Source organism: Mus musculus, chromosome 12, assembly GCF_000001635.26.
Source record: "Mus musculus strain C57BL/6J chromosome 12, GRCm38.p6 C57BL/6J".
Taxonomy (NCBI): domain Eukaryota; kingdom Metazoa; phylum Chordata; class Mammalia; order Rodentia; family Muridae; genus Mus; species Mus musculus.
The window spans coordinates 78,808,886-78,826,043 of record NC_000078.6 but is presented as its reverse complement, the minus strand read 5'-3'; the positions used below and the strand labels follow the sequence as shown (position 1 = coordinate 78,826,043).

The window sequence follows — 17,158 nt, the reverse complement described above, 5'->3', positions numbered from 1 at the left end:
TTTCTTTCTTGACAGTTCCAATGTGTAAATTCAACATGGTTCCAGATGAAAACCCAAAGACTCTTGCTTTTACTAATACCAAATGTAAGTGCAATAGCAAATATAAGTGTCTAACCTGATTTCTCTGGCTCCTTATCTTCTTCTATAGTTTGCTTCATGGCTTCCCTTTGCTGCTGAAAGCTTTTGCCTAATAACACAAAAAGAACAAACAGAAGGATAAACATTTTTAATCAAAGAGAAAACACTAGTAATTTCACACTGCCTTCCAAACCCTTTTGCCAACACAAGAATAATCCAGGCTAAGACACATAGCCTACAAATGCCCCCTTTAAAGAGAAGGTTTATTTTTAATTATGTGTATGTCTGTGTGGGCTGAGTGCAACATGGATACTGAGAATCAAACTTGGGTTCTTTCAGAAAGGAATATCAAGTCTCAATCAGTGAGTCATCTTTCTAGTCTAAGACTGAAAAGGTTTGTTTTGACCCTGCTTATCAATCTAATCATATGTATTATTTATCACTTATTACAAAAAGGTGAACAATAAACTAATATCAGAAAATTTAATAGTTCACCCTTAAAAACTTTTTCAATGAGCATTACTATATGGTACTTTGTAGTTCCACGCTGGGACATATAATGGTTCTCGTCACTGAGACTATCTCAACTCAAACACATCAATTCTAGACATTAACTTTCAAGAAGTACACAGGCATTCATCATGTTCTGATTTCAACACACCATTCAAAATACTTATTTGTATTTATTATTCATAAATGTATCATAATGATTTATTTCATTTCTACCTTTGTTACCAATGACACAAATAAACAGACAACACATTTTTCCTCAAAGTATTAAGATTTTTTTTGTTCTGGTTTGCTTTGTTCGTTTGTTCGCTGCCATGTGGGTACTGGGAATTGAACCTGGATCCTCTGGGAGAACAGCGAGTGCTCTTAACCACTGAGCCATCTCTCTAGTCCCTAATGCATTACGATTTTAACATAAAAGGTTTTTAACATGATCAACCTTCATCTTCTCAGTTCTCTATCTTAAAATAATCTAGGGGAGGAGATGCAACAGATTTTGATTCCAGGCCTCTGCAGTTAAGTGCATGTTCTACCACTGGGCTGGGCCCTCAGTCCTTTAAATGCTTTCAATCTTGTCTCTTACCTGGAACAAGTCCAGCTAGAGGCTGATTATCTTCGTCTCCCTCTCTATAGGCCTGCCACCAATTTGGATCTTCTTGACTGATCACATGAAGTATATCTCCTTTTTGAAAAGACAGCCCTAACTCTCGACATGGAACATAAGGGTCATCTGAGGGGTCATAGTCAAAATGAGCTTTCACATGGATCTGAAACATAAAGGGGGTACAAATAAGAGCAAGAATAATAAAATGGTAAAGCAAAATATCCAGCACAAATGTAACTTATGTGTTACATCAGTGCAGAGAAATGAGCTGAAAGGACATTTAGTTAAGCAACAGCATGTTAGGGTAGGATTTTTTAAAACTTATCTATTGACATCTCTGTAGACTATAAAGAAGTAGAAGTAGTTCAAACTGGGTGATTGTTAACAGCTAACAAATTGAGGTACAAAGTTGCCTCAAAGGCAAAGTAACCAGAATAGAAGCGGTCTGACCTGTGAAAACAATGATCCTAAGTGAGGTGTCACCAGGTCCCATGTAAGCAAGTGTCAGCTTCCCTGGGGCTGTCATAGCCAGTTGATTTCATGACCAGTGTAGTTGTGCCTTAATTGCTTAGTGTTTCTTTTAAAAATGCATGTAAATAGCATGTTCCACACTGAGAAATGATCTAAATCAGGATGATCACTGGGGAAAAATTCTTACCTTACTTGATCCAAAACTATGCAATATATTTATAGGAAAAATATGAAGGAATTGGGTGTTTCTAGAAATGAGGAAAATGTTTATGTTGGGTGTGGGGTCGACTACAAGGTGGACAGAGGCTAAAGGGGGCATAGGTGGGAATTTTAGATGCTAGTCTCATTCTGGTTCTTTGGGTGGTGTTTACAAATATGGTAAAGATATTGTTCTATTTGAAAGTAGGGTTCTATTTACCTAACTAAGATAACTATTTATCTACTTATGGAACCTTCTATTCTTGATGTGAAAATAGACTTTAGATTAAAATCTTGAATACTCAGTACCAAAATGAATTTTAAAAAGTAGTGTGGGATAGCAGGGAATCAAAACATAGTTGGAATGGTGCTTAAAAAGAACACACATACAAATTATCAACTCAGTATAAGAGAAACAGTATGAGCTAGAACTGCTTTAGAAACTGGGTGAAAATTACTTCCAAAATCTATTTAAATTGTTACCTTTTTGTATGTGTGTGTCCCCAAACCCTGGGAACCAAAAAAGTAAAAATTTAGGCCTTACTACAAGTAGTGGAAATTACTTTAACAGGCTTTGTAGGTCTACCTAACTGGGTGATTTGTCAGGCTGATTTTATTAACTCATTGTCTGAAAGCAATACCCAACAATGTTATGCAAAGTATATTGCTGGAGTGCCCGCTACAGATACTTCTTAAAAGGCTGAATTCTTATTCTTGTTTTTGAGACAGGGTTTCACTTTGTAGCCCTGGCTGTCCTGGAACATCCTATGTAGACCAGGCTGGCTCCAGATTTCAAAGATCTGCCTGCTTCCCTTCCCAAATGCTGGGATTAGAGGTATGTACCACCACCAAAAGACTGAAATAAAGAAAATATCCAATAAGAAAAAAAGAATGAAAATGTACAGAAAATAAAGGTTTAGAGGCTAGAGACTGAAAAAAAAGGCTGAACCCTTACCACCACCTCAGACTTGTGGCCTCTGCACTGACAGACAGTTAGTTGGGTGTTAGATAGAAAGGTCTTGTGATCTACTGTCCTCTATTACACCAAGGGAACTCAAAAAACAAGTGAGGGATGAACATAGCTCTATGATCTCTTCCAAAGGCAAGAAAATCGCTCAAAGATGCTTTTCAAGTTACTCTGGCCTACCCAGTTCATTTTCCAGCTCTCCTAATTTAAATGGCTGGCAACATGGAGGATTGTTTCATGTAGCAGAGGACATACTATGTTTATAGGGCAAGCACACATAGACACACCTGAAATGTATTACACACAGCTGAGCCTTTTATTTCGTAGTAACTTAAGGTAGAAGCCCAACGGCCTCCACAGGACAGGCTACTTCTTTTTAGTTTTTCCGCCCTACTAACCCAGGCTGCCCTCTAACTCAGTGACTGTCCATCTCAGCTTCTCAAGTGCTGGGATTAGTTATGAGCCACAGTCCTACACAGTTGTTTCACTCTTACGTTTATAAAAAAACCCAAACAAGTGTCAGGCATGGATATGCACACCTTTAATGGCAACACTTGTGAGACTGAGGTCTACAGAGCGGGTTCCAGGATGGTCAATACTACCCTGTCCCCAAAATCCAAAGCTAACCAACAGCTGTGATGAATGGATGATTTCAGGACTCTGATTTTGCATTTGCTGAAAACAAGTGACAACATACCACATTAACTGAGAAGCAGCAGTATCAATATAGCATGCTAGTTTTATCTATTAAAGTAACTTTAACAGGCCACCAAGATACCTCAGTGGGTACAGGGCTTGCTGCCAAACCTGACGACCCAATTTTGATTTCTGAGACCCACAAGGTGGAAGGAGAGAACTGACTCCCTGATGACCATGTAGATGCTGTACTGCATATGCACACCTTAAAAAAATAAATGTGTAACTGTAAAAGAAATAACTTTTATTATAACTGCATGAACAGCAGAAAAGAAAAGCTGATAAAATATACCTCAACCTCTGACACTCATTCTCAAAAGACAAAAATCATTTACTGAGGAAGGATGGGTTATCAGGAGCATTTAGAAGACAGCATGTTCTAACCCTCTTCAGTGTGCAGAGCCTCTTTTCACACTTGAGCCTTATTTACAGGACAGACACATGGAAAGGCATAGCAAGTACAGAGAAATGACTAAATTCAGAGGCCAAGTCTGTTTCCTCATGTTTCTTCCTACAAAGAATTCTAAACATAAAAAAGGTTGCACACGCAACACCGACCGCAGTATGTTCTGGAAAAAAACAAAACAAAACAGAAAACAGAAAGAGCTAAATAAAACAACACACCTGTGGTGACTATGAGCAAAGCAGAATGCTATACATGTATGAAAATGTATGATACATGTATGAAAATGTTATGATAAAACCATGATTTGATATGATAACTAAACAAAAATAATGATAAAAAATAACAAATATATAAAGATCAGGCTTCTATGTCAATTTAGGAACTTAAAACCTCATTTTTAATTGCTTATGATGTAGTTAATATGCTACACCATTTATGGTTTTAGTATATGCAGAGACAGAGGCTTACCATTGATATTGTTAGAATATTTTCAACCTTCTGGACCAAATACTGATAAGGAGCTATTTCCATTCTTTCCCAAATCTCCATCTAAGGAGCCACTGAAATTTTTCTGTTTCTATGGGCTTACCTATTTTGGATACTGTATGTAAATAAACCAGTAAAGGGCTTGTGATTGCCATAAATTTTTCAAGCTTATCTATTTTGTAGCATATACTCACACCTCAGCCCTTTTCAATCAAGTAAGATTTCAGTGTACAGACAGATAAACTATGTTGTATTTTCAAGTTATTGCTGGTGGCTGTTGCTATTTTTAAGTTGTTTTTATATTTTGGGTCTTATAAATAATACATGCCTGAATATTCATGTACGATTGTTCTATTACCAGGAATTGCTAGGTTGTACAGTAATCAAATCTATCATTTAATAGAGCTGTGTTAAATACTTAGTAGATAGAAATACACCAGAGTAATGACTTACACACATTTGTTAAAGTACCCTTCTCTATGTGACTGAGCAAAACTTAATTATACCTGAAGACAAACAACACTGTTAGTCTGAAGTTGAACTATGTTGTATATTTTACTTTTAAAAAGTTCAGAGTTTACTACATTTTAAAAGTTGATTTTTATACTTATTTAAATACAATTACGTGATTTCTGTTTTTACTTGAACAAACTATATTCAGTGAAGTTTCTGATACAGAAAATTAGACATAAGTCAAAGAAGAATAAACAATTTTAAAATAAGTAATTTTAAAATTACTTACTACAGTTTCTTTGGCAGGAGGGGGCTTGATCTGTTGACTAGGAATCAGAACAAATGTCAAAGTACCATGCATATCAGACTGTAACAGAAAGGTTAAAATACTTTAAAAATCTCCCATGATCTTATGATTAACACACTTTAAACAGGATGATGGCAGAATTCCCTCAGTCCTATACGAAAACATTTCCCATCCCTAGCTACTTTCATTATTTAGTCTTCCTGTCCACTGTTTACTGTATTGAGTTGTGCAGCTAGATTCATAATTCCTGCCCAGTACAGCACTAGCTGTATTCAGACATATCCAGACTAGACAGCATTCTTCATAATGTTTATACAAAATACAAACAGTGCACAGTGCAAGCCAGTACCAATCAAATGGACCATGAGTGACCATCAATGGCACTTTGCTCTACAGAGCTATGTATGAGCAGAGATTTGGTGGAAAGAGGGACATGGATATTTTCTAGCTTTTACAATAGATATCAGCAGGTAGGAGACATACTACTGTATCACCTCATGTTGAATGATTAAGAATATGCACATGGGTTTGTAGAGGGGAGTACTGGCTGGTGCCATGGGAGGAGAATCACCAAAAAGGTCAGTCTGGGCTATATAATGTGTTTTATTTCAGACCTTGCCTTCAAAAAGGAAAAAGAAAAATCATATGTTGTGTTGTATACAATATGATTAAACATCATTTTCAAGACAATGAGGCTAAGCATGGTGGCACATGCTTTTAATTCCAGCACTTAGGAGACATGGACAGGTATATCTCTGAATTTCAGACCAGCCTAGTCTACATAGTGAGTTCCTGGCTAGCTAGGACTTCATAATGAGACCTCAAAACAAACAATCAAAAAACAACAAAAGACTGTTCATCAGTTAAGAGCACTTGTGGCCCTTGCAGAGGATCTCGGTTTGATTCCCAGCACCCATATTTTGGCTCACAACCATATGTAGCTCCAGCTTTAAGGAATCCAATGTCTTTTCCCGACTTTCTCAGATACCAGTCATGTATGTGGAACATATTCATGCAGGTAAAACACTCATAAGGCATAAAGTAAGTAAATCTTAGAAAATTATTTTTAAGAAGGTAATTAAAAGTGAGTACCAAAGTATACCAGCACTGTCCAGGATAATTTACTCAACAGAGATGTGTAGTGGCTATCTCAGACAACAGCCATTAACTACATAATCAATCTTGTTCAACTATAGCTAGTGTGAATAAGAAACTGAGTTTTAATTTAATTCACCAGGAATGTACAAGGTGTACAGAAATACATAGAAACAAATCTTTAAAAAAATAGTAAAAGTAAAAATAAAAGTTATAATAAAACTCAAAGTAAATAAAAATAAACCTAAAACTAAATATATAATAACAAAAATTGACAAATTCTGTAAAAGTTAGGCTAAAAACTACCTTATACTCATTAGTTATTTTAAAAAATGTTCTCTAATGATCTAAGTTTAATAACAAAACAAGCTTTTAAATGAATCAAATCTTCTACAGTCTGAACGTACCAACAAGTCAAAAACCTCATTGACATCCTTGCCCCGGATTTCAATGCCGTTGATCTCCAGAACTTCGTCTCCTTCGTGCAGGAGGCCACTCTTCTCTGCGGCGCCTCCTTTCACTATCCGGCTTATGATGACAGAATCCATTTCATTACGAACTGTGGCACCCTAAAAACACCCAATATCTAATTTAAACATAAAAATGCAATTTTTTGTTAAGCATTTCATTTTTAAATTTTATTCTTTTAAATCTAGTAAGACTAGTCCTTAGTTTAGCTTATCTTAAGAAAAAAAGATTTCCTCACATTGCTAAAGTAACAACTGTAATTGTAACACGAAAGCTAAGTATTCCCCACCCAACATTTCTGTCTCAGAGATACTGTATTCATTAGAATTCTGAAGTACAGACTTCTGAAGCATATAAAAGCAGAAAAAAAATACACTGTGTTTAAAGACATAAAATCAACTTTTTTTCTGCTGCATTCTATTCCAACACCTAGAAAACATCTAGGCATAATTAACACAGTGCTTAACTATAAAGAATTTCTTAAAATTCAAAATATAATTAAGGGATAAATAGCTATATGGCTAACTATACAAATGTTAAACACAGCTATAGCCAAATGTATTAAATACTAATATTTATTATACAAATTGAAAGAACAGTGGGAAAGTGTATACTCAAAAGCTAGAACAGTAAAATAAGATAAAACCTATTTTGTGGGGCTCAGTGGTTACAGCAGTTCCTACAAGGGACACAGATTTTTGTTCCTAGCACCCACACTGGACAGCTTACAAACCCCTGTAACTCAAGCCAGGGGATCCAACTCCCTTTCATCCTCTGCAGGCACCTGCATGCATGTGGCACATATAAATACACTCAGACACATACTCATAATGAATAAACAAATCTTTTTTATAAAACTAATTTTCTTAAGTATTTACTTTAATATTATCATGACCTTTCCTTTTATTCTCCAAGATGGAACCAGTTACATAAAGTACTTAATGCACTCTTTTTAAAAATTATTTTTATTACTCTATTACTCTGTGTGTGTGTGTGTGTGACCGCGTATGTGTGTGCTGGAAGTCTTCAATCTCTTTCCATCTCATATTTGGAGCAAAGTCACTTAACCTGGAACTGACTGATCTGGCTAGGCTGGTGGCTAGCCTGCAAACTCCAGAGAAGTCTTCCTGTCAGTGACAGAGCTGGGATTACAGAAATGTCATCATTCCTGGCTTTTCACATAGGTGCTGGGGTACAACCTCTTGATCCTCATGTTTGGGTGCCAAGAACGTTTCAATTAAACTATGTATCTAGCTCCCAAAGACCAGATTTTCTAACTTGTTTTCTCTTCTTGATTCTCAGTAAGTATTTCATAAGTTATTATTTTAAGTTATGAGAAAAGGTAATGAAATTAGTTTTTCAACCTAATAAGGGTTTTGAGCAAGAGCATATTACAATTGTAACAAATTGCTGTAACAATTGTAACAACTCACAAAGAGAAAACTCTCCAGGAACATAATGGGATCTTCAACTGTACACCATATGAGGTCTTTGCATAGAAAACAATCTTAGATCAGACATGAGAACACTTACCAATGGAATATCCCGAGCCTTTTCTATACGAACTATTTTTACAGTTTCTCCCCCGTAATGGCCGATACTTTCATAAACTCTCTCATCTGTAATGGGCTCTAGCTGCATTTCCTGCTCAGCAACCTTATCATGGGCCAGTAAAAGTGCCTGTTTCAAAGAAACCCACCGTATGAAAAGTAAGACCACAATTTATTTCTGTATAGTTTGCTCATGCACATAGTATTACAATCAAGTCTGTAAGGGCCTAAAACATGACAAATATGTAAGGGACTTTTGCCCAGTTTTTAAAAATAAGCTATTTTAAAACATACTTTGTATAGTTTTACATATGGAATGTATAACCCAGCAATAATTACTCTGCTTTCTGCATGACTAGGTCTCTTCCAAGACTAAGAGACTATGATTTAAAAAAAACAAATACTGGAAACAAACAACATTCTGTCCTTTTTCTACCTGAATATGTGGAGCATTCAACAAGGCAGTTAGTTCTTGTCCTTCCTTCTGATGGACTGGCTTTAAGACAGTTTGTACCTAAAGAAATAAAAAAAAATTTTTTTTCCTGGTTCATAAGAATTAGCAGTAGTATCTATACAGGAGAATATTTTTAAATGAGAATAAAATGGCAAAAAACCCTCAAGAGTAAAGAAAAACACTAAAGAAACATGAAGAAAAAAAATCCTTTCCCAGAGATCTTTAAAAAGAACATTCCTTTTTTTTTTTTAAAGCATACTTCAAATATCATGGTATTTACAACTACAAATGAACTGTTTCACTTTTGAAATTTCCTTCTAACACAGTATAAAATCTACTATAATAATTACATGACAGGATATATGCCCCACTCAGTAGTTATTATGCTACTTTAGAGATTTAAATCCTATGTTTCAAATACTATTAAAAATCTGAGATGAAAATTTAAAGTTATAGATTTACAAGATAAATGTAATGTTGGACAATGTGTTCTCAGGATAAACTCCCACAGTTATGATACATTTTTCAGGCCCCTGTGTCTTTCTTTCCTCATGGGCAGGCTGGTGTCCACTGTGTAAAGCCCTTCAAAGGCTGACCAGATGACTTCAATCTGAGTCTGCACTTGTGATCTTTCCTAACACTGCTGGATGGCTTAACTAATGTACTATAGGTATTGTCTACTTTAAAAGATTAATGTCATATTATCTACTCTTTCCATTAAGAAATTTAAGTACTCTTTCCTGTTTCCTTGCTTTTAACTACATGAACAAAAAATTAAGTCCACTTATTTGCAATTTTCAATCTTCTACCAATGAATACTGAGGTAGACATGTTCCTCTGCACACAATCTTCTACCAATGAATATTGAGGTAGATATGTTCCTCTGCACACTACTTTCTCCCAAAGATTATACTGTGTACTCTTACTGTTTATGCCTCTTTTTGCCCTTGTGCCTCCAAACCCCCACTCCAAAATGGTACACTGCAATAAAGTAAATAACAAAACAAAAATTGTCAAATTAATGAAAATATAAGTGTACCAATGATTAAAACAGGAATTCTATATTCTTTATGGTTATTTTATTAGCAGTTCTCCAATTAAACCTTTAGGATGATAAAATGAGGACCAATTTTGACCAAAACAAGCATACCAAATCAATGATAAAGTCTGAAGAGATGGGTCCATAGTTCAGAGCTCTTGCTGTTCTTATAAAAAGATTGAAGTTTGATTCCCAGAGCCCATAGCAGACAGATTACAACCTCCTGTAACTCCAAATCTAGTGGAGCTGATGCCTTCTGGTTCCTGTAAGTGCATGCATGCACATGTGCATGTGCACACACACACGCGCGCACACACACACACGCACGTACACACAAACATACACAAACATAAAATAAAATAAAAAAAACCCAACCTACTAGGACAGTGCTTGGTGCCTTTAATCCCCTCATTCCATAGGCAAGAGCATCTCTGTGAGTTCCAGATAAGACAGGGCTAACCATTAAAACACTGTCTAATAAACAAAACATAGTACTGAAACTACTCTGTCCTCCAGTTTTGGTACCTAAAAACTTTAGGTAAGTGAAAGCTGATTTTAAAGACACTGCTTTCCTTTTGAAACTTCATGAAAACTACTCAAAGTTAATTTGAAATCTATAATCCCTGACCAAATACTTTTTGACTGCTGGAGAAAGCAACTCGGAGAGGGACAGTTTTGAATTATTAAAAAAAAAAAAAAAGAAATCAAGACTTTATAAAAGCTACAATTGGGAGGGGGGATAAAATATGGAGTGTAAAAAAAATAAAAAAGGCTACAATCAACTCAGTAATATTTTATGTAAGACACTTTTTTTCTGTTTATATTTTTAAGTCAGTTCCTAGGCATCTCTAAAATCTTAAAAAAAAAAAGCAGAACTCTGATAAATACTCATTTCTGTAGCAGCAGGCATAGACATTATCTATGCTAGTGTCCGAGAACTTCACTTACAAAGCCAAGGGAATTTAAAGACTGTTCTTATATGTGACCTGCCTCCTCCCACTGCCCAATGAAAACAGACTTGACCACCCATTTCATTAAAAACAGAGAAATGGCCAATGACCACACAAAAATAGTGTCAGCAATCATGATGGAAAGGCAAATTAAAACAAGACACCACCACACCACATATCTGAGAGTCAGTAGCCAAAAAGCTGACAAGATGGTTCAGTAGGTAAAGGCACTTGCCAACAGCCTGAAAACAACCCCTGTTCATTTCCCAGAATCCACATGGTTGAAGAAGGGAACTGACTCTTCAAAGTTTTCTTCTGACCTACATCCTCACACCACAGCATGCACATACTCACATGCACACACTCACACTATGCAATAAACAAGTGTAAGAACAATTAAAAATGGATCAGTAATAGCAAACAGCCAATGTCTCACGATAGAAATGACACGACACATTGTCACACAGTCTACTACTCAGAAAGCATCACTGGGACTGGGACCTGGAGGACTGGTCACATGCCCATCATTTGTGAAGTGTTGCTTTAATTTGATACATTCACAGAAGAAATGAACCTTAAGATTAGACTGAGCAGAGGAAATCAGATGCTGCCATGGTTTGAATGTGAAGTGTCCCCATAGGCTTATGTTGGAACATCTGATCCTCCAGGTGGTGCTGTTAGTTTTGTGAGGCCTAACTGGAGGAAGTGGGCTGCTGATGGCTTATGTGTGTGCATATGCCATGGGTTATAACTTCCAGCATCTCTATGTTTCCTAATTGCCAAGGCAATGTAGCCTGCTGCCCTACATTCCTTCTGCCACAGTGAGCTGTCCCAATGCCATGCCTTCACAGCCAGAATAAGCTATGTCTTCCCCCAATCTGTGAGCCCAAACAAATCATCCCCATTCAAGTTGCTTCTTATCAGGTATTTTGCCACACTGACAAGAAAAATAATTAATGCAGACACAAAAGAGCAGATGTTGCCTATTTATTTGACATGTTCATAAATGGCAAATTAGTAAAACAGAAACCAGGTTTGCAAATGACAAAAGGGGCTAAAGAAGAGGTGGTTACTCTCTTCAGGACTGTAAGTGAGCTTTGTGGATGGAGGATATTTTAGTAACTTGACAGTGGATGGTAGATTTCATAGGTGCATACACAGATATTTACATTGAGCCAATAACAAAACACCCATTTTTAGTAATTGCAAACTATATCTCAATAAAGCTGGACACACTCTACGTATATAACTTTTTCTCAGTATCACCCGAAATTAGTTACAGGAACTCTTGTTTCATACCCAAAGCTAAGGTCACTTAAGTCTCTTCTACAAAAGGGCAGAGTATGTGCATATAATTAACATACCTTTCCATCCATATACTTTAAAATTTTTCCTACTTATACCTAACGTGTAATAGTTGTACTGTATTTTTTAGGGAATAACAAGGGGAAAAAGTCTGTTCAGTAGAGATTTAGATTCTTTTAGCAAACTAGGCTGAATCTGAGGCTATAAAGTGCAATGATAACGAAGGACAATTATACATCATTTTGTTTGTTTTTGTATCAGGCCAGGGACTGAATCCAGAGCCTTAAAATGCTAGGCAAGAAGTCAGGGGGGCTGGAGAGATGGCTCAGCGGTTAAGAGCACACTGTCTGCTCTTCTAAAGGTCTTGAGTTCAATTCTCAGCAACCACATGGTAGCTCATGACCATCTGTAATGAGGTCTGATGCCCTCTTCTGGTATGTCTGAAGGGAGCAATGGTGATGTACTCATATGCATAAAGTAAATAAATTTTTAAAAAAAGAAGTCAGATACCAAACTCCATCCTTATCCCTGGGGGAATATCTCTTACACCTTTTACCAAAATGAAATCATATTGTTCAAATTGGTTTATGAAAGTATTATATAACTTTTGATTTGTGATTTTCAACTGTAAAACAGAAATATGACCACTGTAATCCTCATCATCTGTCTCTCAGTCATCTATAGGATCAAGTCTAAGCTCCTTAGCATTAAATATCACCTGATTCTTTCTTCTTTCCCAGCCCTGGCATTATTTATGCCCACAGGGTTCACCACTAAACCACTGCTCTGCACATATGACATATGTCCCCCTCAATCACTGTGCTCATGCTACTACAGCCCCCCCCCACACACACACACAGACACACACACACACATCAAATTTTAGAAAGTATTGCCGGGCGTGGTGGCACATGTCTTTAATCCCAGCAGAGGCAGGTGGATTTCTGAGTTTGAAGCCAGCCTGGTCTACAAAGTGAGTTCCAGGACAGTCAGGGATACACAGAGAAACCCTGTCTCGAGAAAAAAAAAAAAAGTATCAAATTCTATTTCTTGACATGTTGGTTTATATTTTACTTCAATGTTTTTAGATAAGCAAAAGCTTATTTAATGAAATTCAAGTTATAAACCTTTTCTTTAAAAAATATTTTAATAACCACAAAAATTGCTTGTTTATGTCTTCGATCATCAAAGATTTAATCTGAATCTTAATATTTTGAAGCTTTTTAAGGCCTTAATACTCATCTTTTGTAGTAAATGTTTGAGAATTTGTTCACATTATTTTGGCAGTACTAGGAATGCAATCCTAATACTATGTGCCATCTTCAGTCCTTAACTGATACATATAAGTATTTACTTTTTAATATATTTATTTCCTCTGTGTGTGTTAAATCATATGTGGGTACATACATGCCATAGCATGCATGTGACCAGAGGACAAATTTCAGGAGTTGAGTCTTTCAACTGTGTTTGTTTCAGAGATCAAATTCAGGATATCAGGCTTGGTGGAAAGTGTCTTTTACGTCCTTAGCCATTTCACCAGCACTTAACTTACATTGTCAGCTATAAAAACAAGAAACACTTCTTAATGTTTCACTAAATTTGTTAAGATTTCTCACTTATGTTGATTCCCATTTAAAAGTGGCATGAGTAGAGAGTGGAAGATGGCTCAGTGTTAACAGCACCGTTGCTCTTGGAGAGGACTGTGCTTTGGTTCCCAGCACCCATGCTGGGCAGCACATAACCACGTTACTCCAGCTGCAGGGACTAATTCTCTTTTCTGACCTCTACAAGTATCTGCAAGCATGTATGCATGCACACACAAATACACATAAATAAAAAGAAAAAAATAAAATCTTAAAGGTACAATTAAAAAGCATGAGATAATTTCTTGTATGTATGTATGTATATATGTATGTACTTTTGGTTCCTGAAACATAGTTTTACGAGACATGATCCCAGGCTAGTCTGAAATAAGTCCATCTTGGCTTTGGATTCCCTTTTGGTCCTCCTGCTTTCACCTCCTGAGTGCTGAGATTGCAGGTGTCTATCATTACTCCCAGAAAAATTCTGCTTTTATTTATTTTACTATTTTTGTGGTGCCAGGGGTTTTATCCAGGGGTTGCAGTGCTACACAAATGCGTTACCAATAAGCTACATCCTCAGCCAAAGTTATTCTAAATAAAACTGCCTGGTGGTAGTACACACCTTTCATCTTAGTACTAGGGAAACAGAGAGAGGTAAGCAGATCTCTGAGTTCAAGGCCAACCTGGTCAAAGTAATGCTATTTCAATCTCTGTTTTTGTTTTTTTTTTTTTTCTTTCCGGAGACAGGGTTTCTCTGTGTAGCCCTGGCTGTCCTGGAACTCACTCTGTAGATCAGGCTAGCCTCAAACTCAGAAATCCACCTGCCTCTGCCGCCCAAGTGCTGTGATTAAAGGTGTGTGCCTAAATTACCTTAAGTAAATAAATAAATAAAAAAGCTAAAGAAATGGATTTTTTAAATTAAAAACAAAACAAAACAAAACAAAACAAAACAAAACCCTGGAAATTCGTATTTCCTCATTGCTGGGGATTGAACCTACGGCTGCAAATATGGTAGACACATGCTAGAACATCAAACTATACCCAGTGCTCAACAATTCCTTCAATGAAAAGAATACCACACAATTAATTTCAACAGTGAAAGGTGAGCTCCAGAGCCATGAGCTGGTGGCACACGCCTTTAATCCTTGCACTAGCAAGGCAGAGGCAGGCGACTCTCTGAGTTTGAGGCCAGCCTGGTCTACAGAGTGAGCTTTAAGAGTGTCAGGGCTACACAGAGAAACCCTGTCTTGAAAAACAAACAAACAAACAAACAAACAAACAAACAAGAAAGAAAAAGGGGAGGGGAGATACCTCAAGAAATAAGTAGTCCACCAGTTCTTTGAGACTCTGGTAGATGGCCAGTTTCCTTTCTAAAAACATGTCCAGAGGTTACTCTGCCCTGGGCAACACTAGATTGCTCTGTCACGCTATGAAAACTTCGCCATCTTACGAATTTCAACAAGGAAAACACCTCCCTTAGGGACACTATGCTCAAATATAAAGTATCTTCTAATTTAATGTATAGCCTTGGAAATTATACTCTCTCCGAGTTCCTTTTCTATCTTTATATGGATTCAATGAAATACATCTATTTGATAAATTTTCAGAATTATTTTTGTAAGGTTAAAATAACATAAAATTTTGTAATCATGACAATGTATGTCCCCAAATCTGAGCTTGTGTACAACACTTTAAAATTTTCAACTTGAAAGATGCTTGCAGATATATTAAATCCTGAACAGCAACTAGAAACTGAATCTGGAATTTAAAAGTAGCATGTTAACAAAAAGAAACTTTTATACAACAGTAAAACTGCAAAATCTGGGCTGGGGAGATGGTTTAATAGTTAAGAGCACAGGTTCCTCTTCTAGAGGACCTGAGTTAGACTGCCAGCACCCATACTGCAGTTAACAACTACATGTATGTAACTCTAATCCTAGGGGAACAGACAACCTCTGGCCTCTATGAGCACTGCATTCATGAGGTGTACAGACATACATGGAGGCACAACACATATATACATTAAAAAATAATAAAAATTAATAATCTGCAACATTTATACCATTTTCATAACTAAGATCCATAAACTATCAACAAACAATATATCTTAAAGAGTTATATATTTATAATCTCTAATTATTAGAGATCATCGTTTTACATGAGTTTATAATGCATAATGGTTAACTTAATAAAACCATACTAGATGCATTAAGATCGAAACATTGGTTACTATACAAACTTATTTTATATATAAAATTAACTTCATAATCAGTGCTCTAGCTAGATCATAAAAAAATTTCAGCACATATGCATGAAGCATTTTTTTCCCACTTCTCATTACAGTGTATTAGCAGGTGACCACTACCAATGACCTCAGACAATAATCACATCAGTCTCTGCAACAGTCCACTTTTATGACTAATAACTACTTTGAAGATGTCAACAAGATGTTAAGACACATACCTCTTGTACAAGGTCTTGTACATTGGCGATAAGAGGAAACGGAGGGCTGGCCTTGCTCATGTGTACTGTGACAGCATTGTGTATCTTGAATGCATTCTGAAAATCTCTGTTTTGTACAAGCTGTAAAAGCAGTGAGATATCCTCCTGGCTCTGAGAATCAACCAAAGTGTGTTGGATGTGTTTAAGTGAAGAGAACAAGTCTTCAACGTCTAGCAAGAGAAGAAAAGTTATCCCAAAATTAACTGTTTTGGTTTAAATTTGATATGTTTTAAGATAAAATATCTTGAACCAGCAAAAAAAGTTTTTTAGGGAAAAAAGTTCACTTATTTTTTTAAGTGTTATTTTACCAACATTTCATAAAACTCTTAAAGCTATAAAACAGAATAACTTGCATTTTAAAAAAGCATTTTAATTAGACAAATATATTCTTACTATAAAAACAAACAAGGGAATACAAAATTAAAGAATATCAATAATCCCATTATCTAGAAACATTTCCTCCCCTTAGCATCTTTTTTCATTAACAGTACATTTTAATTGCTTTTTTCACATCTCTATTGTTAAAAGAACATTATAAGTAATGGGTCCATCATATTTTACATGACTAATGCACATATGATAATAACCATTAAAGTCCAACACTTAGGATGGTTCCATTTTAACTATCACAAAACTAATGAATGTGTGTGTCTCCTAAAATGTTCCCAGCCTGTGTGTGTTTTATGCCTATCAGGCTGCACACACAGCATGTACACTGTTTCCAGAAATGATTAAGCCCAAATGATTAAGAACCATTAGTAGTTTCTCCCCTGCTCCCCAACATGTTGTGTGCGTGAGGGCTACACAGAGAAACTTTGTCTCAACAAAACAAAACAAAACAAAACAAAACAAAACAAAACAAAACAAAGGGATATGTAATTTAAGACTCTACCAAATTAGTAACTTTAAAGTATCTTTTGAGCAATACAGGAAAGCATTTAAGTAACTTGAAAGAAAATTTATGAAATTTACAAAGCAGTTAAGATAATGGTTCACAATGTTAAGAGAATAACAAATACTCCCCAAAGAGGAGGGA

At 36.1% G+C, this 17,158-nt stretch overlaps 1 protein-coding gene across 5 annotated transcripts in view; it reads right to left on the bottom strand.

The window, feature by feature from the left end:
- Mpp5 (membrane protein, palmitoylated 5 (MAGUK p55 subfamily member 5)) overlaps positions 1-17,158 on the bottom strand; it is a 91,833-nt gene that overhangs the window by 14,671 nt on the left and 60,004 nt on the right. For 4 of the 5 annotated variants that reach the window (XM_030246824.1, XM_006516097.4, XM_006516098.3 and 1 more), the window contains exons 4-10: positions 16,084-16,292; positions 8,726-8,803; positions 8,273-8,419; positions 6,679-6,840; positions 5,159-5,236; positions 1,172-1,355; positions 116-187 (exon numbers count right to left, since the gene is read on the bottom strand). In XM_030246824.1, coding sequence (XP_030102684.1) covers positions 116-187; positions 1,172-1,355; positions 5,159-5,236; positions 6,679-6,840; positions 8,273-8,419; positions 8,726-8,803; positions 16,084-16,292 — 930 coding nt within the window. Of the gene's footprint in view, positions 1-115; positions 188-1,171; positions 1,356-5,158; positions 5,237-6,678; positions 6,858-8,272; positions 8,420-8,725; positions 8,804-16,083; positions 16,293-17,158 lie in introns of all 5 variants that reach the window. The other variant, XM_017315139.1, reaches the window with a different exon arrangement.